Source organism: Erythrolamprus reginae, chromosome 10 (genome assembly GCF_031021105.1).
Source record: "Erythrolamprus reginae isolate rEryReg1 chromosome 10, rEryReg1.hap1, whole genome shotgun sequence".
NCBI classification, from domain to species: Eukaryota; Metazoa; Chordata; class Lepidosauria; order Squamata; family Dipsadidae; genus Erythrolamprus; species Erythrolamprus reginae.
Window position 1 is genome coordinate 20,179,282 of NC_091959.1, and position 26,135 is coordinate 20,205,416.

At 42.0% G+C, this 26,135-nt stretch overlaps 1 protein-coding gene across 1 annotated transcript in view; it reads right to left on the minus strand.

Annotated features, from left to right (window-relative positions):
- PCSK6 (proprotein convertase subtilisin/kexin type 6) overlaps positions 1 to 26,135 on the minus strand; it is a 175,997-nt gene that overhangs the window by 72,531 nt on the left and 77,331 nt on the right. The window contains exons 7-10 of the mRNA XM_070763474.1: positions 18,293 to 18,465; positions 16,249 to 16,461; positions 12,195 to 12,295; positions 2,101 to 2,204 (exon numbers count right to left, since the gene is read on the minus strand). Coding sequence (XP_070619575.1) covers positions 2,101 to 2,204; positions 12,195 to 12,295; positions 16,249 to 16,461; positions 18,293 to 18,465 — 591 coding nt within the window. The remainder of the gene's footprint in view (positions 1 to 2,100; positions 2,205 to 12,194; positions 12,296 to 16,248; positions 16,462 to 18,292; positions 18,466 to 26,135) is intronic.

Sequence of the window (26,135 nt, forward strand, 5' to 3'; positions counted from 1 at the left end):
CTTCCATCGCTTTGTACCGTCCAGTACAGCAGACACAGTCTGCTGCTGTCTCACCGCCATTACAGTCTCCACTACAGTGCGTAGACTGTAGTTCCTCTGGTGGCCGGAAGCTGCAATAGCAGGAGTATACTGTTGTACCATATAAGTGCCGTCGTTTGTGTGTGTGGGTGCCATACTGACAGGTACCGTACCATAATCAGTGTACCGTACAGTACACTTTCTTTGGGGGTGTCAGTTTTTCTGCCTGTGAATTTGTCTTATTTGAAAAATATAAGGCACCCCCCAAAAATAAGACATAGCACAACTTTTGGAGCAAAAATTAATATAAGACAGTGTCTTATTTTCGGGGAAACACGGTAATGGATAAATAGATAGATAGACAAGAAATACTAAAATAAAATATATGGTATGGTGTTCTTAATATTTATATTTGTACGTATTCTGTATTTGTTCAATTTGATTTTTATCTTATTATTTTTTACTTTTATGTGTTTTTCTTTGTCTAAGGGTGGGGGTTTTTTTTGTATTTGTATTTTGTATTTGTGTTTTTTAATGTTGGAAAATTAATAAGGACCATTTTTTAAAAAATTCTCTTTTTTGCTTTCTTTCTTCGGCGGAAAAAAGCAACCCACCCATCCGTCAAAGCAAACCAAAAAGAGATCATGCCCGCCCCTCCCCAGTGAGTCACCATTATGCGCTATGTGGTTAGAATTCCCTTCTGCAACCACCCCCAGCCCCCCCCCCCCCCAAAATGTAGTTTAATAAGTCTGTCGCAGGAGGGGAGAATTGGATCAGGGCAGCTGTGCTGAAAATAGCTGGCTGGGAGGTCTTTTTGCCTAAAGACAAAAAAAAAATATCCTTGTATGTTCCTGGCCTCAGGGAAGCCCAAACAGCCCCCCCCCCCCCACACCACCACATATACACACACTCTTGGAGGGCTATTAGGAGCTTTGGAAATAACAGTGGGATTCCGTTGGTCCTTTCCATGTTTTCTTTTATGGCCTAAGAATACGGCCCTGTGTTGTGTGAATTGTTTTTCAACTTCATTTCCTTTCCTGGTCTCCTGCGATTTCTTTGAGAAACACACAGCTATGTGTTTTCTGCTTTCTATGCCTCCTCTCTTCAAATAAACTACTGCGTTATCATTTATCATTTCTGAAGATTTATAGACCACCTTTCTCTTCAGGCGATAAAGGTAGCCTTCTTTCCTTGGATATTTTTCCAGAATTCACCTGTGAGATTTGGTTGTGTTAAAACACAGTGAGGACTTCATAGTGACTGTCAGGAAATTCCTCCTTAGTTCCAGGTTGGATCTCCTCTCTGAGGAGCTTCCTCCTCGTTGCTTCTCATCCTGCTAGCACATGTTATGGGGAATAAATCAACTCCCTCTTTCCTGTGGCAACCCTTCAAGGATTGGAAGATAGCAATAGCAATGGCGCTTAGACCTATATACCGCTTCACAGTGCTTTAAAGCCCTCTCTAAGTGATTTACAAAGTCAGCATCTTGCCTCCAACAATCTGGCTCCTCATTTTATCGACCTCGGAAGGAGGGAAGGCTGAGTCAATTTTTTCAGCTGGTCAGGATTGAGGACAGAACTGATGGCAGTCAGCAAAATTAGCCTGCAATACTGCATTCCAACCACAAGGAAAGAAGGCAGGCAGGCAGGCAGGCAGGCAGGCAGGAAGGAAGGAAGGATGGGAGGGAGGGAGGGAGGGAGAGAGGGAGAGAGGGAGGGGAGGGCAAGTAAGACATATACCACTTTACAGTGCCCTCTCTAAGCGGTTTACAGAGTCATCCTATTTCTCCCAACAATTTGGGTCTTCATTTTCGTCACCTCTGAAGGATGGAAAGGTGAGTCAACCTTGAGTCTGGTGAGATTCGAACTGCCAAATTGCAGGCAGCCAGCAGAATAAGTAGCCTGCAGTACCGTACTCTAACCACTGCACCACCCAAGCTCATGTTATTTTGGCTCCCCTAAGCTTTCCCCTTATCCCCTAAACATGGAGAATTCCTACAGATTCCTTTTCAATTGTAGAATGAACGTTCGCCTTTCCTTTTTTCTGAAGGAAACCAAATTCTGTCCAACCCAGAAATCTCACCTCGCCGTCCAGCTCCATTTGTTTTCCAGTCAGGAGCCAACAGATGAACCGGTCGGGATGTTTTCACAATCAGGTGCTGCACATCTCGCCAGGTCAGCAAAGGGCTAAAAACACACAAGGAAAGACAGAGAAATATATATATATATCTCCAACCCACCAAGACCGACACAGACTTCAGAGGATAATTAGAACTGCAGAAAAAACAATTGCTGCCAACCTGCCTTTCATTGAGGACCTGTATATTGCATGAGTCAAAAAGAGGGCCGTAAAAATATTGACTGACCCCCTCGCATCCTGGACACAAATTGTTTCAACTCCTAACCTCAAAATGTCGCTAAAGAGCACTGCACACCAAGACAACTAGACACAAGAACAATTTTTTACCAAACGCCATAGAAACATAGAAACATAGAAGACTGACGGCAGAAAAAGACCTCATGGTCCATCTAGTCTGCCCTTATACTATTTCCTGTATTTTAACTTACAATGGATATATGTTTATCCCAGGCATGTTTAAATTCAGTTACTGTGGATTTACCAACCACGTCTGCTGGAAGTTTGTTCCAAGGATCTACTACTCTTTCAGTAAAATAATATTTTCTCATGTTGCTTTTGATCTTTCCCCCAACTAACTTCAGATTGTGTCCCCTTGTTCTTGTGTTCACTTTCCTATTAAAAACACTTCCCTCCTGAACTTTATTTAACCCTTTAACATATTTAAATGTTTCGATCATGTCCCCCCTTTTCCTTCTGTCCTCCAGACTATACAGATGGAGTTCATGAAGTCTTTCCTGATACGTTTTGTACTTAAGACCATCACTCTGCTAAACAAATAATTCCCTCAACACTGTCAAACTATTCACTAAGTCTGCACTACTATTACTACTAGTTTTTTCTCATCATTCCTATCACCATCTCCTCCCACTTATGATTGTAACTTGTTGCTTGTACCCTTAAGATTTTTATTAATATCGATTGTTTCTTCATTGCTTATTTGACCCCTATGACAATCATTAAGTGTTGTACCACATGATGTCTCTTTTTCTTTTATGTACACACAGCATCTGCACCAAAGACCAATTCCTCGTGTGTCCAGTCACACTTGGCCAATAAAGAATATTCTATTCTATTCTATTCTGTTCTATTCTATTCTATTCTTTTATGTACACAGAGCATCTGCACCAAAGACCAATTCCTCGTGTGTCCAATCACACGTGGCCAATAAAGAATATTCTGTTCTATTCTATTCTGTTCTATTCTATTCTTTTATGTACACAGAGCATCTGCACCAAAGACAAATTCCTCGTGTGTCCAGTCACACTTGGCCAATAAAGAATATTCTATTCTATTCTATTCTGTTCTGTTCTGTTCTATTCTATTCTATTCTTTTATGTACACAGAGCATCTGCACCAAAGACAAATTCCTCGTGTGTCCAGTCACACTTGGCCAATAAAGAATATTCTATTCTATTCTGTTCTGTTCTATTCTGTTCTGTTCTATTCTATTCTTTTATGTACACAGAGCATCTGCACCAAAGACAAATTCCTCGTGTGTCCAGTCACACTTGGCCAATAAAGAATATTCTATTCTATTCTGTTCTGTTCTGTTCTATTCTATTCTATTCTTTTATGTACACAGAGCATCTGCACCAAAGACAAATTCCTCGTGTGTCCAGTCACACTTGGCCAATAAAGAATATTCTATTCTATTCTGTTCTATTCTATTCTGTTCTGTTCTGTTCTGTTCTGTTCTGCTCTGCTCTATCCTATCCTATCCTATCCTATCCAGGTAGCATTCACATCATGCCTTGCAGATTCTAGATCTGCAAAGGATTCCAGCCCAAGAGAAGCACCGAGGCAGAAATATTATTCAATTTCAGCCCAGAGCCATCTAAAAGCTCCTGGTCAGTGAGCTGAGAAACAACTTTCCTGCAGCTAGGCTGGAGTCCTGATTACAGAGGAATAAAAACAGTCCGGAGACAACAGAGCAGCCTTCATCACAGGTAGAGGGCATTCTCCCATCCTAAATCTCCCTCTTATATAAAAAACACTCTAGTGGGGCTTTGTTTTCCCCCCCCCCCTTTTTTAAAGAAAAGAAATCTGACAAAAGCACAACCCGACAGGCTAGTTTTCTATTTGTAGAGAAGTCGGTAGAAAGAGATGCGCGTAAAAGCTTTGGCTGCCCCACTGCCAGAGGAAGCACATAGAAAATGCTGCATTCTTTCTTCGATAGGAAGGCTGATTTGCGGCAAAGAAGCATCACGCAACCGGTCACCAAAGAGCATTACATTGCAGCCACGTTCACGATAGGCTCAGGGGTAACACCGAGAGGACTTCAAGAATCTGTTCATTCATCACTTCTTGAAGGTAGTTGCAAACTTGTAATTTCTCTCTCTCTTTCTCTCACACTCTCCCTCCCTTTCTCTCTCTCTCTCTCCCTTCCTCTTTCTTTTTGTTTCTCTCTCTCTCCCCCTCCCTCCCCCCTCCCCTCCCTCTCTTTCTCTCTCCCTCCCTTTCTCTCTCTCTCACTCTTTTTCTCTCTCCCCTCCCGCTCTCTCCCTCTCTTTAGCTCTCCCTCCCTTTCATTCTCTCTCTCCCTCTCTCTTTTTCTTTCTCTCCCTCCCCTCCCTCTCTTTCTCTCTCCCTCCCTTTCTCTCTCTCCCCTCCCGCTCCCTCCCTCTCTTTAGCTCTCCCTCCCTTTCGTTCTCTCTCTCCCACTCTCTTTTTCTTTATCTCCCTCCCTCCCTCTCTTTCTCCCTCCCTCCCTTTCTCTCTCTCCTACTCTTTTTCTCTCTCCCCTCCTGCTCCCTCCTCTCTTTTGCTCTCCCTCACTTTCTCTCTCTCTCTCCCACTCTCTTTTTCTTTCTCTCGCTCCCCTCCCTCTCCCCCTCTTTCACTCTCCCTCCATTTCTCCCTCTCTCTCTCCCTCCCTCCCTCTTTCTTTTTCTTTCTTTCTCTCCCCTCGCCCGAGTCTCAAGCTGTCAATATTCGGACCTCAGGGACCATTAAATGTATACTTTTAAATCCCATGGACCACTAATATGATTTTATAAAAAAATGCAACTCATTTTTCTGTGGACCACCAAAATTTTCTCGTGGACCACCAGCTGGTGACCACTGCTTTAGTATATCCCTCTTCGCATATGAACAGGAAGGTAGGCCACAGATCAATGAAATAAGCAAGCAAACAATAAGCCAAGCATTGGATTACAAAACCGAGCATTTTCGGCCAACTAACACCTAAACATGACCGGGGGGGGGGGGGGGGGGGGGGGCTAATTTGGACTTTAGCAAACTCTTTAAAGTGACAAAAAATAAATGATGAGGTCAGATGGTGTTGAGTAAGTGGACATAAAAGTCAAAATCTACTTGGTTGGATATGATGAGTATGCTCCAAGTTCATCCTTCCTTCCTAGCTTCCTTCCTTCCCTTCTTCCTTCCTTCCCTTCTTCCCTTCTTCCTTCCTGCCTTCCCTCCCTCCCTCTCTCCCTCTGTTATTACCCCACTCTCTGCTTTTCCTTCCTCCCCTCCCTCCTCCCTCCTTCCATTATTACCTTCTTCCTTCCTCTGTTTTTCCTTCCCTCCTCCCTCCCTTCCTCTGTCTTTCCTTCCTCCTCCCTTCCTCCTTCCGTCCCTCTGTTATTGCCTCTTCTTTCTGACCTTCTTTCCTTCATCCTCTCCCTCCTCCCTCCCTTCCTTCCTGTCATTACTTTATCCCTCCCTCTGTTTTTCCTCCCTCCTTCTTTTCCTGTCCTCCCTCCCTCCCTGTTATTACCCCTCTAGTCATTCCTTCCTTCTCCCTCCTCCCTTCCTTCGTTATTTTCTTCTCCTTTCCTCTCTCCTTCCTTCCTTCCTTCCTTCCTTCCTTCCTTCCATCCTTCCATGCTTCCTTGATTGCTTCCTTCCCTGCCTGCCTACTTGCCTCCCTCCCTTCCTCTTAACAATCTCTAAATGCTCCCATTATTGGAATCTAGGGAGCTCACTTTCTCCATTGCTAGCCCTGCCTTGTAGAACATTCTTCCCCCTGAGATCTGACAAGCCCCCAGCCCTTCTTTGCTTCTGGAAAACGTTGAAACACCTGGCTCTTTCAACGCAGGCATTTGGCTAATGGTAGCCTGGAGTTTTGCCCCAGGGTGCCATAGCTTTCTATTGTGATTCTTTGGAATTCTTGGCTGGTTTTATTATTTCATGAGCCACGCAGGGTTGTGATTGGAATGTGGGCAGCTATCGGAGTCTTTCAAACTAATAAATAACATAATACACCTGGAGGGGGAAAGGAGTTTTGGCTACTGCATTTCCTTAAGATGCTTTTGCCTCGCAGGCATTTTTTAAAACGTCTCATATGCACCTCTGTATTATGGACAATAATACATATATTTTCACCTACATCTATTATTTATTTATTTATTGGACTTTTATGCCGCTCCTCTCCCAGGACTCAGGGTGGTTTACAACATATAATAAAACAATATGAAACATCTTAATCCAATTAATTATTTTTTTAAAAATCCCAAAACCCATAAAAACAGTTGTTTCATTCAATCCACATTCATTGGCCAGGGGGCAAGGATGCAATAGCCCCCAAGACTGGTGGCATAAATGAGTCTTAAGACTCTTACGGAAGGCGAGGAGGGTGGGAGCAGTGTGAATTTATTTATTTATTTGTCAAACAAGAATAGCATCATAGTACATTTTATCTATCTATCTATCTATCTATCTATCTATCTATCTATCTATCTATCTATCTATCTATCTATCTATTAGATTTGTATGCCGCCCCTCTCCGAAGACTCGGGGCGGCTAACAACAATAAAAAAAGACAATGTAAACAAATCTAATATTAAAATAATCTAAAAAACCCCCAATTTAAAGAACCAATCATACATACAAGAATACCATGTATAAATTCTATAAGCCTAGGGGGAAGGGAAAATTTCAATTCCCCCATGCCTGATGACAGAGGTGGGTTTTAAGGAGCTTGCGAAAGGCAAGGAGGGTGGGGGCAACTCTGATATCTGGGGGGAGCTGGTTCCAGAGGGTCGGGGCCGCCACAGAGAAGGCTCTTCTCCTGGGTCCCGCCAAACGACATTGTTTAGTCTACGGGACTCATAGTAATAGAAGACAATAGGACAGGGACATTAGGCACAAAAGTGCACTTATGCACGCCCCTTACAGACCTCTTAGAAAAGGGGAGAGGTCAATTGTAGATAATGTAAGGTTGAAGATTTTGGGGTTGGGGGAGGCAACAACAGAGTCAGGTAATGAGTTCCAAGCAGTGACCACTCTATAGCTGAAATCGTATTTTCTGCAGTCAAGTTTGGAGCGATTTACATTCAGTTTGTATCTATTACGTGCTCTTGTGTTGTTGTTGTTAAAGGTGAAGTAATCACTGACAGGGAGTACATCATGATGTATGATTTTATGAACAACAGTTAAATCAGTTCGGAGATGACATAGTTGTAAATCTAAAATCTCTGGGGGGAGCTGATTCCAGAAGGCCGGGCCCCCCACAGAGAAGGCTCTTCCCCTCGGCCCCGCCAAATGACATTGACTAGTTGAAGGGACCTGGAGAAGGACGACTCTGCGGGACCTGACCGGTTGCTGGGATTCATGTGGCAGCAGGCGGTCCCGCAGGTATTCTGGCCTGATGCCATGTAGGGCTTTGTATTGTCACCTCATCACCTCTCGTCTTGATTACTGCAATGCGCTCTACGTGGGGCTACCCTTGAGGAGTGTTCAGAGATTGCAAATTGTCCAGAATGTAACCATGCGAGCTGTCATGGGTATGCCTCAGTACACCCATATAACACCTTTGCTCTGCGAGCTGCAACTGGCTTCCTATTGGCCACAATTCAAGGTGTTGGTTATTATCTATAAAGCCCTACGTGGCTCAGGACCAGACTATTTATGGGACTGTCTCTTGCCGCATACCTCCCAGAGACCAATAAGAGCACAAAGAGTTGGCCTCTTCCAGGTCCCATCGACTAAACAATGCAGGTTGGCAAGGCCACAGGGAAGGGCCTTCTCTGTTGCCGCCCCAGCTCTATGGAACCAACTCCCCCACCCCGCGGACGTCCGTACCGCTCCCACCCAAGTGGCCTTCCATAAGGCTGCGAAGACCTGGCTTTGCTGGCAAGCCTGGGGGCCCTGAATTGACATCTATCATGGCCAAATTGTGTTGAATGGTATGCATGTATGTTGATTGGATAGTTGAATTATGGGTTTTAACGGGTTTTTTTATAGTTTTAGACTTTTATATTTGACTTCTCTTTTATAGTACAGTGTTCCCTCGATTTTCGCGGGTTCGAAAAGTCTATACCATGGTTTTTCAAAAATATTAATTAAAAAATACTTCATGTTTTTTTCCCTATACCACGGTTTCTCCCGCCCGATGACGTCATATGTCATCACCAAACTTTTGTCTGCCTTTAATAAATATTTTTTTAAATAAACTTTAATAAATAACCCTGGTGAGTAATTATTATTATTATTATTATTATTATTATTATTATTATTATTATTATTATTATTAATTGGATTTGTATGCCGCCCCTCTCCGCAGACTCGGGGCGGCTAATAATCTAAATGGTTGCTAAGGGAATGGGAAATTGCAATTTAGGGGTTTAAAGTGTTAAGGGATGGCTTGTGTTACTGTTCATAGCCAAAAATAGTGTATTTACTTCTGCATCTCTACTTTGCGGAAATTTGACTTTTGCAGGCGGTCTCGGAATACATCCCCCGCGAAAATCGAGGGAACACTGTACAGTATTTGTATTTTTATGTTATTGCAAGCCGCCCTGAATCCTATGGGATTGGGCAGCATAGAAGTTGAATTAAATAAACTAAATAAATAAATATATTGGGGTTTTAAATAATCAGAGCAATTAAGAATAAAATATCAGTTGATATTTGGCAAAAAAAGGGGAAACACTGAACATGTAATACAGTAGTACCTCTATTAAGAACTTTTGTTCCGTGACCAGGTTCTTAAGTAGAAAAGTTTGTAAGTAGAAGCAATTTTTCCCATAGGAATCAATGTACAGTAAAAGCAAATAACGCGTGCAAACCCATTAGGAAAGAAATAAAAGCTCAGAATTTGAGTGGGAGGAGGAGGAGGAGGAAGAAGAGGAGGAGGACAGTTGCTGCTGAAGGAAGAAGGTGAGGTGAGGGGAATCAAAAAAATCCAAAACTTTAAAGCTAAAAAAAGAGAGAGACTCTGAGGCAGCAAGGAGAAGCACACGCCTCCCATACACCCAGCATGAAGCTACCTCTCATATACTGCGCCAGAGAGAGAAACCCAGGGAGAATGGCAGGAAACTGGCTGGGTCTTCATGCTGCTCTCAAATTTCCTGGGAAATTTTTCCGGGCTCGGGTTCTTAAGTAGAAAATGGTTCTTAAGAAGAGGCAAAAAAATTCTTATCTAGAAACGTTCTTAAGTAGTTCTTAGGTAGAGGTACCACTGTATTGTTATACCATATTTGTGATTTGAGTATTTAATGGAGCATTTTACATCAAAGGTCTAAATAACTCCAAAATTTGTAGACTTACGAGTCCCCTATCTTATTTGCAAGCAGTTCCGGAGTCCCCTGTGCATCCTACCTGCACATCAAGTTTTGAAAATTTCCATCTTTAAAACCCAAGGTGCTCGTGAGACAATTCCATTCTCTTTCGTCATAATAATAACAACAACACAAGAAAACAATTCCCATCTTCGATATAATAACACGAAGCGAACAAATAAACAAACAAACCCATCTCTGCCAGTGTGAGTCACAGCAATTAACAATGCATTAGCACTGAAAGCCAGAGTCACAGCATGGAAGTATTAAAAGCAACCGGCAGAGATAGCTCGGAGATCATTCTCTCCCCACCACTTTCCCTCTTTAAAATAAAACAAGGTGAAAAAGTTTGAGGCTAAACAAAGGCGGCCGATTTTAATCGTGGAAACTCGTTTTCTGTGGAAAGTCAGAGAGACAAGGCAGCCTCTCCCAGATTTCCAGGGGTTCCTCATCAGCTTATCTCTGCTTCATGAGTTTCTCAGCCAAGAAAATAGAGCAGCAGGTAGACAAACGTTTTGAGTTATAGTTCAATACGTTCCATTATGACTGGTTAATGTCCCACAGCGGGAAAGGCATGCACCAAAACACCGAGAAGCATTTAAAATTGCCCCAAATCTCTAAGGGTGTCATCATCAGCCTCATCCAAAACCTCATGCAAAGACTCAAGATTTTAGAAGCAGCTCATGGGGCTTTGCTCGTTTTTATTTTAAGGAACGGCTTATATTTAATTTGGGTACCCAAGGTGCATGTCAGCCCTGCAGGAACATGGAGGAAAGCCGCTTTCTTCGGCCTGCTATTTTGCAAATGTGGGGGATTTCAATTTCCAGAATTGTTTTGTTAGTTTAATTGTTTAACAGGAGAGGGGTGGCATACAAATCTAATTAATAATAATAATAATAATAATAATAATAATAATAATAATTATTATTATTATTATTATTATTATTATTATTATTATTATTTATTTATTTATTTATTTATTTATTTTATTAATCAGATTTGTATGCCGCCCCTCTCCGCAGACTCGGGGCGGCTCACAGCAATAATATTACAATGTAAACAAATCTAATATTTAAGTTAATTTAAAAAACCCCAATTTAGAAACCAATCATACACACTAGCATACCATGCATAAATTTCATAAACCTAGGGGGAGAGAAAGTGTCAATTCCCCCATGCCTGACGACAGAGGTGGGTTTTAAGGAGCTTACGAAAGGCTAGGAGGGTGGGGGCAACTCTGATATCTGGGGGGAGTTGGTTCCAAAGGGTCGGGGCCGCCATAGAGAAGGCTCTTCCCCTGGGTCCCGCCAAACAACATTGTTTAGTTGATGGGACCCGGAGAAGGCCAACTCTGTGTGACCTAACTGGTCGCTGGGATTCATGCAGCAGAAGGCGGTCCCGGAGATATTCTGGTCCAGTGCCATGAAGGGCTTTATAGGTCATAATAATTTGTATGCTGCCCAATTCCAGTGGACTCTGGGAGGCTTATAAAATATTTATTTATTTATTGGATTTTTATTCCGCCCCTCTCCGAGGACTCACAACATGTCGAAAACAATATACCATAAACATATCTAAAAATCCAATTAATATACTAAAAAACTTTTTTTTAAAATGTAATAAGATTTGAAATGATTCCTTCCCATTCACACAGCAAAACATACTACATTTGTCGGCCAGGGGGCTAGGGTCTAATGGCCCCAAGTCTGGCCACACAAATAGGTCTTGAAGCTTTTACAGAAGGTGAGGAGGGTGGGGGGGGCAGTGCGAATCTCCAGGGGGAGCTGATTCCAGAAGGCCCCCCACAGAGAAGGCTCTTTCCCTAGGCCCCGCCAAATGCGAGAGCAATCATGGGCTTCCCAAGGCATACCCATGTTACACCAACACTCCGCAGTCTGCATTGGTTACCGATCAATTTCCGGTCACAATTCAAAGTGTTGGTTATGACCTATAAAGCCCTTCATGGCATCGGACCAGAATATCTCCGGGACCGCCTTCTGCCGCACGAATCCCAGCGACTGGTTAGGTCCCACAGAGTTGGCCTTCTCCGGGTCCCATCGACTAAACAATGTCATTTGGCGGGACCCAGGAGAAGAGCCTTCTCTGTGGCGGCCCCGACCCTCTGGAACCAGCTCCCCCAGATATCAGAGTTGCCCCCACCCTCCTTGCCTTTCGCAAGCTCCTTAAAACCCACCTCTGTCGTCAGGCATGGGGGAATTGAAATTTTTCCCTTCCCACTAGGCTTATAGAATTTATACATGGTATACTTGTTTGTATGATTGGTTTCTTAAATTGGGGTTTTTTAGATTATTTTTAATATTAGATTTGTTTACATTGTCTTCTTTATCGTTGTTAGCCCCCCCGAGTCTTCGGAGAGGGGCGGCATACAAATCTAATAAATAAATAAATATTGCCTAGTTGACGGGACCTGGAGAAGGCCGACTCTTTGGGATGTGACCAACCGCTGGGATTCATGTGGCAGTAGGCGGTCTTTAACAAATAGCATCTACCCCAGTGGGTGAATTGGATCCTTACTTGGCTTCCAAAGCTAGAGCAATGATTCCGGCAACCATGGGTGCAGAAACAGAAGTCCCCGTGTGGCCATCTGTGCAATGTTTCTTCAGATCCGTGGTCACCTAAGAAGAGATGTAATATAATGATCAGCTGAGATGGAAACGGAGAAAGCAACATTCAAATCACATTGTGTAGCCCAGATTTTGTGCAACCGTAAATGGCCAGGATCAAGAAGATACCGATAGGCTCTTGGGCTTCCAATAATAGGTCTTTTCATCCATTCCCCTCCCCCCATTTTTTTTAATTAAACTGAGGCAAATAAGATAATCTGAGCTGCTCAAACGTCTTCCAAACAAGGAAGAGGACCCAGGACTGGGTCTCCACAGAGAAAAAAAATTGAAGGAAAAAAAATCAGAGATAGTCCTTTCCCCTGTGATGTGTCAACAAGGAGAACTGTCTAACTTGGACCTGAGAAAGAAAGAAAGAAAGAAAGAAGGAAGGAAGGAAGGAAGGAAGGAAGGAAGGAAGGAAGGAAGGAAGGAAGGAAGGAAAGAAACTTATGACCACTATTGAGCCCAAAATTTGGTTGCTAAGCAAGAGCCTTTTTGCTCTTGCTTAGCAAGAGTGAGATCCACCACATTTTACTCAATCCATGACATTTCCTAGCTCCAACAATGATGTGCAAGATAGGGAAGTACATCTGAAGGCATGTGTAATGTTCTAATGTACAGAGGTTATGGTTAAATGTGTGGCAGAAAGTGGACTCTGGGTGTTTTTCCTATCACAGTAAATGAGATTGAATGTGTATAATTTTAGAAGAAACATAGAAACATACAAGTCTGACGGCAGAAAAAGACCTCATGGTCCATCTAGTCTGCCCTTATACTATTTTCTGTATTTTATCTTACAATGGATATATGTTTATCCCAGGCATGTTTAAATTCAGTTACTGTGGATTTATCTACCACATCTGCTGGAAGTTTGTTCCAAGGATCTACTACACTTTCAGTAAAATAATATTTTCTCATGTTGCTTTTGATCTTTCCCCCAACTAACTTCAGATTGTGTCCCCTTGTTCTTGTGTTCACTTTCCTATTAAAAACACTTCCCTCCTGGACCTTATTCAACCCTTTAATATATTTAAATGTTTCGATCATGTCCCCCCTTTTCCTTCTGTCCTCCAGACTATACAGATTGAGTTCATTAAGTCTTTCCTGATACGTTTTATGCTTAAGACCTTCCACCATTCTTGTAGCCCGTCTTTGGACCCGTTCAATTTTGTCAATATCTTTTTGTAGGTGAGGTCTCCAGAACTGAACACAGTATTCCAAATGTGGTCTCACCAGCATTCTATATAGTGGGATCATAATCTCCCTCTTCCTACTTGTTATACCTCTAGCTATGCAGCCAAGCATCCTACTTGCTTTCCCTACCGCCTGACTGCACTGTTCACCCATTTTGAGACTGTCAGAAATCACTACCCCTAAATCCTTTTCTTTTGAAGTATTTGCCAACACTGAACTGCCAATACAATACTCAGATTGAGGATTCCTTTTCCCCAAGTGTATTATTTTACATTTGGAAACATTAAACTGCAGTTTCCATTGCTTAGACCATTTATCTAGTAAAGCTAAATCATTTACCATATTACAGACGCCTCCAGGAATATCAACCCTATTGCACACTTTAGAGTCATCGGCAAATAGGCAAACCTTCCCTACCAAACCTTCCCCTATGTCACTCACAAATATATTAAAAAGAATAGGACCCAGAACAGACCCTTGTGGCACACCGCTTGTAACCTGACTCTGCTCAGAATACTCGCCATTAACAATAACTCTCTGATGTCTACGCTTCAGCCAGCTGCAAATCCATTGAACTATCCAGGGATTAAGTCCAATCTTCACTAATTTATCTATCAGCTCTTTATGTGGAACCGTATCAAAGGCTTTGCTGAAGTCCAGGTAGGCAATATCCACGGCACCACCTTCATCCAACACCTTTGTGACATAGTCAAAGAAATCAATGAGATTAGTCTGACATGATTTGCCTTCAGTAAAGCCATGCTGATTTGGGTCTAATAAGTTATTGTTTTTTAGGTGCTGATTTATCCTCTTTTTGAGTAGATTCTCCATCATTTTAACTACAACTGATGTCAAGCTAACTGGCCTGTAGTTACCAGCTTCTTCTCTACTGCCCTTCTTGTGAATAGGCACAACACTGGCCATTCTCCAATCCTCAGGAACTTCTCCTGTTAACAAGGATTGGTTAAACAAATCAGTCAGGGGGGTAGCAATGACAGATCTGAGTTCTTTAAGAACTCTGGGGTGGATGCCATCTGGACCCATTGCCTTATTTATCTTTAATCGTTCAAGTTCTTCTAAGACATTGGCTTCTAAGATCACTGGAGCTGAATCCGTACAGCTGGAAGCAATGCTATATCCCTCTATAGTATTATTTTGTAAGGTGTCTTTTGAGAAAACTGAACAGAAGTAGCTATTGAAATGGTCAGCGATCTCCTTATTCCCATTAATGCATGTATTATTCCCGGTACTAAGCTTCGTGATGACGCAGTTTTTCTTCTTCTTATCATTAATATATCTGAAGAAGGTTTTATCCCCCTTCTTTACAGATTTGGCAATTTCTTCCTCTTTTGAGGCTTTAGCAGCATATATTATCTGTTTCGCCTCCTTCTGTCTCATTTTATATACTGTACCTCCCTATCAGCTATACTTCCAGAGGTGTGTGTGTGTGCACATATAGTAGATGATGTATATTTTTGAGTGCCTGTGTGTAATATATATGTACACATATGGCATATATACACATATAGGGTTGAACAGTATAAGAAAGAAAGAAAGAAAGAAAGAAAGAAAGAAAGAAAGAAGAAAGAAAGAAAGAAAGAAAGAAAGAAAGAAAGAAAGAAAGAAAGAAAGAAAGATCTTTAAGCAGTTATGGAGTCTAAGAAGCATGGTGACTCTGTATTATTGTGTAAAATATTGTCACAGAATTTTGGCTTCCCACAACCAAGGCAACGCTACTAGTGCTGTTATGCAATTTAACACCTCTCCATATTGCTTCTAGAATGGCTTGTAGATCTACCCAAGGCAGAAGCTTCTTCTATTACTGGACAGCCCACGTAGTGTCACATAAACAGGGCAAAGTTTCATTCATTACAAGCAGGAGACTACAACGCTTTCGTCATGTATTTTACTATGTGTATATAGATATATACCCACTAAAACCCTCATTGTGTATTGGACTAATTAACTAATTAACTAATTAACTAACTAACTAACTAACTAACTAACTAACTAACTAACTGTTGTGATTCAGCCTGAGGCTCCTCAGGGACCGGCTGGATCTCTGCCAGATCCATGCCCAGAGGAGGACAGTGAACAGGAGGGGGAGGACCAGGCAGACGGGGGAGAGGAACGTCAGGAAGAGGAGGAGGGAGAGCAGCCTGAGACCCCCGGGGGGGGGGGCTCTCCCCAGCTAGTAGCCTGGATTCATTAGATGAAGACGCACAGGCTATAATAGACATGAGGCAGCGACGAGCAGCTCAAAGACGGGGCCAATTAGAAAGGTATTTCCATCCCTGAATTGGCAACAGCTGGGTTTGGGTGTGGTTCTCCTCAGCAGGGTTGAAAAGGCAGGCCCGCCCTTACAGTCTTGTGGAGAGTTATCAATTGGGAGTCCTGTGACCTTGCTTCGATTCTCAGCATCTCTGATCTTGGCTTGTGGCCTAGAAGTCTGGAAGACTTGGGGGAGGCGTGGGTTTTATTATCTCCAGTGTTGTTTTTGCCAGCAAGAATCCTGTTTTATTGCCTGGCCTTCGTGAAACCTCTGTGAAGCTTCATAGTGTTCCTGTCTGTAAGGACAGTTTTTGTTACCTGTGTTTGCTTTGAATTATATAAACTGCCTTTGCTTTTTACCAGTGTGTCTGGATACTCTTTTTGGTTGGTGTTGGCGTCTGGGGGGACCCAGACAGAACACTAACTAACTAACTAAATAACTAACTAACTAACTAAAGCCAAGCCGAGTCCTGCTTCAGCGTTCTACCCTGTTCACTTACAATCTGCCGCTCGTACAAGGCCCCACTGCTGTATGTTGTAGCCAGGGTAGAGGCGCACTCCTCCAAATACCACGGCTTGTTCCCATTCTCGGTGGTGCTGCTGACAGAGACGGTGTAGATGCTGTTGGTGTATCCATCGCAGGAACAATGGTCCCCTTCTCGGCCACCATTTCCGGAAGCCCAGACGAAAATAGAACCCCGCCCTCTCCGGCCCTAGGCATTGGGGGAGAAAGAAAGGGTTGGAAAGAGAACAGACACTTTACTTAAATTGCTCTCCCTTTTATGAACCAAATTCATTGAATTTAACCTCTGGAAAGAAGCCTCTGCCCAGTTTTATTCTTAGGAAATAACTTGTGTAAATTCCCACTGTCGCCATGGTCAGTGGTTAAAATCCATTTTTTTTATTACCAGTTCTGTGGGCGTGGCAGGGGAAGGATGCTGCAGGATCTCTATTCCCTCCCCACCCCTGGCAGAAGGATACTGCAAAATCTCCATTCCTTCCCCTCTCCTGGGGGAAGGATACTGCAAAATCTCCATTCCTTCCCCTCTCCTGGGGGAAGGATACTGCAAAATCCCCATTCCTTCCCCTCTCCTGGGGGAAGGATACTGCAAAATCCCCATTCCTTCCCCTCTCCTGGGGGAAGGATACTGCAAAATCTCCATTCCTTCCCCTCTCCTGGGGGAAGGATACTGCAAAATCTCCATTCCTTCCCCTCTCCTGGGGGAAGGATACTGCAAAATCCCCATTCCTTCCCCTCTCCTGGGGGAAGGATACTGCAAAATCTCCATTCCTTCCCCTCTCCTGGGGGAAGGATACTGCAAAATCTCCATTCCTTCCCCTCTCCTGGGGGAAGGATACTGCAAAATCCCCATTCCTTCTCCATTCCAAGGGGAAGGATATTGCAAAATCTCCATTCCCTCTCCGCTCCTGGGGCCAGTCATAGGTGGTATTTGGCAGTTCTCTGAACTAATCAAAATTTCCACTACCGGTTCTATAGTAGAGCAAATATCTATGACCGAGCATAAAGCATTTTGCAAAGGGACTTTTACCTGTCAAAGGGAATGTTTGGAGACACTCCAGGAAGTCCTCGAATTATGGCCATTTTTTAAAATTTAGACTTATGTACTGCTTCATAATGCTTTTATAGCCCTCTCTAAGCGGTTTATAGAATCTGTATATTGCCCCTCAAATACAGGTCTATGGCTTTATGTTGATATTATATAGATATGTATTTATATATATTTATTTATATGACTATACCTACAACTAGATCAGGGGATGCGGTGGCTCAGTGGCTAAGACACGGAGCTTGTTGATCAGAAAGAGTCAGCAGTTTGGCGGTTTGAATCCCTAGTGAGTGAGCTGCCATGACTTGTCTCAGCTTCTAGCAATTCGAAATCATGTAAAACTACAAGTAGAAAAATAGGGACCACCACGGTGGGAAGGTAACAGCGTTCCATGCGCCTTTGGCATTTAGTCATTTTGTATCGTCATTCCACCACATGACCACGGAATCGTCATTAGACAGTGCGGAGATGAGCACTGCCCCCTAGAGTCGGGAATGACCAGCACATATGTGTGAGGACAACCTTTGCCTTTACTGCTCAAAAAAATAAAGGGAACACTTAAACAACAGAATATAACTCCAAGTAAACCAAACTTCTTTGAAATCAAACTGTCCACTTAAGAAGCAACACTGATTGACAATATGCCGGCTCTGTTAAAAAGTGCTATTGCTAACATGTTGTAAGCCGCCCTGAGTCTAAGGAGAAGGGCAGCATAAAAATCGAATAAATAAATAAAATAAATTGAATAAATCAATCAATTTCACATGCTGCTGTGCACATTCAACTTTGTACAGAACAAAGTATTCAATGAGAATATTTCATTCATTCAGATCTAGGATGTGTTCTTTGAGTGTTCCCTTTATTTTTTTGAGCAATGTAGATCATGCATTGATGCAAAACAGGGAATAGAACCAGAAAAAGAACAATAAAGGCCCCCACCGGTGAGAAAAGAAAAGGGAGGGTGGGCTACACAGACCTTTTTAATGCCGTTTTCAAATGCCTGCTTGGCCAAAGGACCAGGTCCATCCACTGTGCGCCCATCGTCATCTGGGCCCCAACTAGCACTGTAGACATGGATATATTCTGGCTTGGCACCGATCGCCTTGGCTTCCACCACATCTGTCACGTCCCCGTCTAACATTCGGATGCCTGCAAGGGAAATCCACCCAGGGATTTAAAAAAAACCAAAGAACAAAAGAAATGGGTTTGGGACTCAGCTCTTTGTACAGGTGCTAAGGACAACAATCAAAGGATTTAGTTCAAAGCGCTGCCCGGAGCACGAATGGCATAGATAGATAGATAGATAGATAGATAGATAGATAGATAGATAGATAGATAGATAGATAGGTAGGTAGGTAGGTAGGTAGGTAGGTAGGTAGGTAGGTAGGTAGGTAGGTAGATGATAGATAGATAGATAGATAGATAGATAAGATAGATGATAGATAGATTAGATAAATAGATAGGTAGGTAGATAGATAGATATGTAGGTAGCTAGGTAGGTAGGTAGATGATAGATAGATAGATAGATAGATAGATAGATAGATAGATAGATAGATAGATAGATAGATAAGATAGATGATAGAAAGATTAGATAAATAGATAGGTAGGTAGATAGATAGATAGATAGATAGATAGATAGATAGATAGATAGATAGATAGATAGATAGATAGATATGTAGGTAGGTAGGTAGGTAGGTAGATGATAGATAGATAGATAGATAGATAGATAGATAGATAGATAGATAGATAGATTAGGTAGGTAGGTAGGTAGGTAGGTAGATAAGATAGATGATAGATAGATTAGATAAATAGATAGATAGATAGATAGATAGATAGATAGATAGATAGATAGATAGATAGATAGATAGATAGATAGATAGATAGATAAGATAGATGATAGATAGGTAGATTAGATAGATAGATAGACAGACAGACAGACAGACAGACAGACAGACAGACAGACAGACAGACAGACAGATAGTGTGATTGGACACACAAGGGATTTGTCTTTGGTACAGATGCTCACAGTGTACATGAAACAAAATATACATTTGTCAAGAATCATAAGGTGGAACACTTAATGATTATCATTGAGTACAAATAAGCAATCAAGAAACAATCAATATTAATAAAAATCTTAGGATACAAGCAATAAGTTACAGCCATACAGTTTTGAGTGGGAGAAAAAGGGTGATAGGAATGGTGAGGAAAAAACTAATAGAAATAGAGGTGCAGATTTAGTAAAATGTTTGACAGTGTTGAGGGAATTATTGGTTTAGCAGAGTGACGGCGTTCGGGGAAAAACTGTTCTTGTGTCTAGTTGTCTTGGTGTGCAGTGCTCTGTAGCGATGTTTTGAGGGTAGGAGTTGAAACAGTTTGTGTCCAGGATGTGAGGGGTCACTCAATATTTTCACAGCCCTTTTTTGACTCGTGCAGTATGCAGGTCCTCAATGGAAGGCAGGTTGGCAGCAATTGTTTCTTCTGCAGTTCTGATTATCCTCTGAAGTCTGTGTTGGTCTTGTTGGGTTGCAGATGACAGATGACAGACTCAATGATTCCTCTGTACAAGGGATTGGTTGCCGAGATAACCTAGATCAGTGTTTCCCAACCTTGGCAACTTGAAGATATCTGGACTTCAACTCCCAGAAGTCCCCAGCCAGCATTCGCTGGTTGGGGAATTCTGGGAGTTGAAGTCCAAATATCTTCAAGTTGTCAAGGTTGGGAAACACTGACCTAGATAATCTCTCTCCTTTGGCCAAGAATCAATCCACATCGGAATGAATCCTGAAGCAGCTGGGGCTTCCGGTTTACCTTCAGGATTGGCCTCCGATACAAAGCGCTACAACAGCGCGACTGGAAGGTTACCAAGCCATGCATGCTCGTAGTATCTGGCCAAACCCACAGCTGCACTCTGATGAGACGGAGCTGTCTCCGAGAGAAGGGGGTTGTTTGGTGCATAATCCTGGCACATGCAGGCAACACCTTGCAGAATAAACAAAGATTGGGCGAGGGGGAGAATACATTACAAGCCCGAAGGCAGATGGAACATTTGCACAGCGAGTCATAAGTTGGTTATGGAAATATATGGGGTGAATTACTCTCCTCTCATCAGTCCAGCAACTAGCTAACAGGGCTCTCCTGGAAATGAATAAAGCAAGAGGCATGGTCCACCAGAAAGTTGGCCCGGTTTCTTCCAAATGAAATGGGAACTAGGCAACAGCTGAGACTGGTGGATCAGGGCCAAAATCCTCCTTGAATTTATGGTATTTTTATTTTTAATTTTTTAGAGAGAGAAGGAAAAATGCAGCCAAACTGAGAGATACTATAATATTTTTTTAAAAGGAAGTGCTTAGCTTTGAATGAATGAATGAATAAATAAATATACATGAACCAATCTCAAAAAAAAATTCTAGTAGCTTGATTCATTCTTTTTGTAAAACGGAATGGCTGATTATCTATCACGGTTTAGAAGTTTGCCATGGGTGGCAGCACTTTTAGGAGAAAGGGCAGCCAAGGGTAATCTTAGTACACAATATTGTTAAGTACACAAGGCCTCTGTTTAGTTTGAAGAAAATTCGTTTTTCTTTCAACACATATTTTTCCTTAAGAAAAAAAAAACTAGAGGAAAATTTAATTACAGATCTTGAACATTATCCTCCTCTGATAGTACAGAATGAATCTAGTTTAGCACAAACCAAAAAAAACCCCTTTCCCTGAGCTGAATTCAAACCAGCATTGTGCAGCAAGCTTATTTCTATAATTGTTGGTAGAAGTTCAAGGCCAGACGCTGCCTTCCTCTGAAGATAATTGGTTGGGTAAAAAAGAAACACGCAAGGCCGTTTCAACTCACTAAACACAAATGCATCTACATTCACCCATTAGGAAATTTAAAAAAGCATGTAGGAATAAATAAAGCAAGATTCGTAGCCCAGTTTGGGAGATGTGATTATGTCTCATTTAATGAAGGGCTCTTGGTCTCAACGTTAATGGGAGAACTGAGAAAGCTGGCAGGAAAACAAGAAGTTCTGAGTTCTGGAGACCTCACCTACAAAAAGATATTGACAAAATTGAACGGGTCCAAAGACGGGCTACAAGAATGGTGGAAGGTCTTAAGCAAAAAACGTATCAGGAAAGAATTAATGAACTCAATCTGTATAGTCTGGAGGACAGAAGGGAAAGGGGGGACATGATCGAAACATTTAAATATGTCAAACGGTTAAATAAGGTTCAGGAGGGAAGTGTTTTTAATAGGAAAGTGAACCCAAGAACAAGGGGACACAATCTGAGGTTAGTTGGGGGAAAGATCAAAAGCAACATGAGAAAATATGATTTTACTGAAAGAGTAGTAGGTGGTTGGAACAAACGTCCAGCAGACGTGGTTGGTAAATCCACAGTAACTGAATTTAAACATGCCTGGGATAAACATATATCCATCCTAAGATAAAATACAAAAAATAGTATAAGGGCAGACTAGATGGATCATGAGGTCTTTTTCTGCCGACAGTCTTCTATGTCTCTATGTAAGAAATAAGCTAAGAGGAAGGGGAGATAGGATTTTGATCTTAGACAAGGTAGGCTACAAGAACCAGGAGCAGCACTCAGGTGAACCTGAGGACACAGATAAACCTCCAAGTGGCCTCAACGACTCCCTTAAAGGATGCAAATGACCAGCTGTCTGCAAGGAACATAAATCAGCTTCCCCCCCCACCGGAGATTAGGACTGCCCCCACCCTCCTTGCCTTTCGCAAACTTTTGAAAACCCATCTATGTCGCCAGGCATGGAGGAATTGATATATCCTTAGCTGCCTTGACTTTATGTATGGTGTGTTTGGGTTGTATGACTGTTTTTAATAGGAGTCTTTTAAAACTGTTTTTAACATTGGATTTGTATGTGATTTGTATATGGATTTGTCTATATGAGTCCTCGGAAAGGGGCAGCATACAAATCTAATAAATTATTATTATTATTGTTGTTGTTGTTGTTGTTGTTGTTGTTGTTGTTGTTGTTGTTGTATTTATTTACTTACTTACTTACTTACTTACTTACTTACTTACTTACTTACTTACTTACTTACTTACTTACTTACTTACTTATTCGATTTTTATGCCGCCCTTCTCTTTAGACTCAGGGCAGCTTACAACATGTTAGCAATAGCACTTTTTTTAACAGAGCTAGGCTATTGCCCCCACAATCCGTGTCCTCATTTTACCCACCTCGGAAGGATGGAAGGCTGAATCAACCTTGAGCCGGTGATGAGATTTGAACCACTGACCTTCAGATCTATAGTCAGCTTCAGTGGCCTGCAGTACAGCACTCTACCTGCTGTGCCACCCTGGCTCATTTATTATTATTATTATTATTATTATTATTATTATTATTATTATTATTATTATTAATCTTTCCATTCCCCACCAACCTGTCACAGCTGAACAAGCTTCTTGGATGAAAAGCTAAATGTCTTCAAAAGAAAAAAAAACAAGGAAGTTCAGTTTGTTTGTTTGCTTGTTTGTTTTGTCCAATACACAATAATACACAATGAAGGTCATAGAGGATATATACCAGTAGAATGTATCAAAGAGAGTATAGAAGACAAAATATAGGAGTAAAATATAACTAGAGAGAATAGCAGAAGAGATAGAAGAGATATAATGGATAGAAGAGATAGAAGAAATAGAAGAGAAGATATAGGAGATATAGGAGAGACTATAGGACAGGGGACGGTGGCCTCCGGAGAAAGCACCTTTGGGACAAAGCACTTGAGCCTCCCCGAGTCTCAGGGGAAAATGTTGAAATCTTGGTGCATGTTATACACCGGTGCGACTTATTAAGACCCACCTCTGCCGTCAGGCATGGGGGAACTAAAACATCTCCCCCTTACCCATGTTGTTTTGTTGATTGATTGACTGTGTGCCTGTTTTTGTTTTTTGTTTTTAATATATATTGGGATTGTTTTATGAAATTACTAATTTTAAATTGTAATTAGATTGGTGGGCATTGGATTTGTTATTATGTACTGTTTTTTATTGTTGTTGTGAGCCTCCCCGAGGTTGCGGAGAGGGGCGGGATATAAATCCAATAAATCTAATCTAATCTTTATAGTCCGAAAAATTCTCTTACAATTCTTAGCCTTTGAATGAACTTTTTTTCCTGACTAGATGGTAAAGGGAAGAGTCTGACAAGAAGAATTAACCCCATTGGTGTGGATTCCATTCAGAACACCCCATCTTCTTTATTTCGCTTTCTCTAAAACAGCCCTCCAATATCTAAAGGTCACGCTTACATTGCACACTAAATCTAGGTTTATTGAACCACTGTTGACATCCTAATTGGGTTGGGTTTAAAAACACAGTACCAAGGCAGTGAAGCTATCTCATGCCAGTGATTGATTGATTATGTGCTATGAAGTCGTTGTCAATTCTCAGCGACCACATAGATAAATTTTCCCCAGGACTATTTCAACCCAATCTGGTTTTTCCACGGGGCACTCATCACCACCGTAAGTGTATTCTTTTAAATACATACATTCATTGGATTATATGTGGCCTTTTATACTATATGGGGCCTCAGATTTGAAATCTGCATCATAAATGATAGTTTACAAATCACACAAAATGCTAAAGAGCCTCGGTGGCGCAGTGGGTCGAGTGTGGTACTGCAAGCTACTTCTGCTGATCACCGGCTGCCAGCAGTTTGGAGATCGAATCTCAGTAGGCTCAAGGTTGACTCAGGTCTTTCCACAGTTGGTAAAATGAGCACCCAGCTTGTCTTTCCAAGGTCAGTAAAATGGGGACCCAGATTATTGGCTGCCCTGAGTCTTCGGAGAGGGCCAGCATACAAATCTAATAAATAATAATAATAAATGATAATAATAAAATGCTATCAAAGCCAGAACTGAAAAATCAACTGACGATCCAAAGTGCAGACTCTGTAAAGAAACAGATGAAACAATCGATCACATACTCAGCTGCTGCAAAAAGATCGCACAGACTACAAGCATAGACATGATGCTGTGGCACAGATGATCCACTGGAACTTGTGCCAGAACTACCATTTACCAGTGGCAAAGAACTGGTGGGATCATAAGCCCGAAAAAGTGGTCAAAAATGAGCAAGCAAAACTACTGTGGGACTTCCGACTTCAGACTGACCGAATTTTGAAGCATAACACACCAGACATCCTGATTGTGGAGAAAAAGAAAGTATGGATCATCGACATCGCAATCCCAGGGGACAGCAGAATTGAGGAGAAGCAGCTAGAGAAATTAGTGAAATACGAAGATCTAAAAATTGAGCTGCAACGACTCTGGCATAAGCCAGTGAAAGTGGTCCCAGTGGTACTTGGCACGCTGGGCGCAGTGCCAAAGGATCTCAGCGGACATTTGAAAACCATCGGAATTGACAAAATCTCCATCTGTCAATTGGAAAAGGCCGCTTTACTGGGATCGGCAAACATAATTCGCCACTACATCACGCAGTCCTAGGTGCTTGGGAAGCGCCCAACTGGTGATGAAATACGAAATCCAGCATAGTGATCTCGTTTGCTGTGTTGTATTGACATAATAATAATAATAATAATAATAATAATAATAATAATTATTATTATTATTATTATTATTATTATTATTATTATTATTATTATTATTATTGGGGACAATATGGTGACCATGTGAACTGCTTAGAGAGGGCTGCAAAGCACTGTGAAGCGGTAGATAAGTCTAAGAGCTATTGCTATATGCCTCTTGCAACATCCCCATGGGCACATGATTAAAATTCCTGTGCCTGGCAACCAGGGTGGTTGGGCAAACAAACAAACAAACAAACAAACACTTGTTTGCCAGGGGACTAAGGTCTAATGGCCCCAACTGAGCTGATTCCAGAGGGCCAGGCCCCCCACAGAAAAGGCTCTTCCCCTAGGACACGGCAAGCGACATTGTCTAGTTGACGGGACCTGGAGAAGGCTCACTCAGAGGGACCTAACCGGACGCTGGGATCCATGCGGAGGAAGGCAGTCCCACATGGGAAGCTGGATTCATTTAGCGACCACATTAACTTAGCCACTGTAATGATTCACTTAACAACCTTGGCAAAAAAGAAAGGTCACAAAATTGGGTGCTTCTCACTGAACTGCCTTGCTTAGCACTGTAAATTCTGCTCCCATGTGTAGTCAAAAGTCGAGGACTATCTGTATGTGACACATATCCTGACTTTTTTTAATCCCTCCTTTGCAGACCTATTCGCCACTGTCTGAACCCCCCAGGCCTTACAATTTCCGTTCAAACCTTGCAGCCAAACTGACGGCGGGGAAATCGATAGATGATCAGGGAGAAGTTAGGGTTTAAAAAAATGGAAAAGAGAAGGGATAAATCAGCCATTTCCCAGAGTGTAAGCCATAAAAACTTCTGATGGCTCGCAGCTTTCAAGAGACGGGGAAAACAGGAACGATGGATTAGTATCCTCTCTGTGTTTATTGAACGGTAAATGTACTCTGCTCTTGGCAAGGAGGAACAATGGGATACAAGGCAAACAGGAAGGCAATGAAAGGGCAGAAAGTTTTTTTAAAAACCCAAGATTGGAAGTTTGGGAGCACGATGGACAGGGCTCGCCACCAAGAAGAGCCCAATCCTCAACACTTGGGTTTGTAAGAAGCCTCTTTGGGCATAAATTCTATTTTATTCCTATTCCCATTCCCACTCCACATTCTATTCCAATTCCAATTCCAATTCGTATTCCATATTCCATTCCATTCTACTCTACTCTATTCCTTATTCTATCCTATCTTATCCTATCCTATTTCTATTCTACCCTACCTCTTTTTCTAC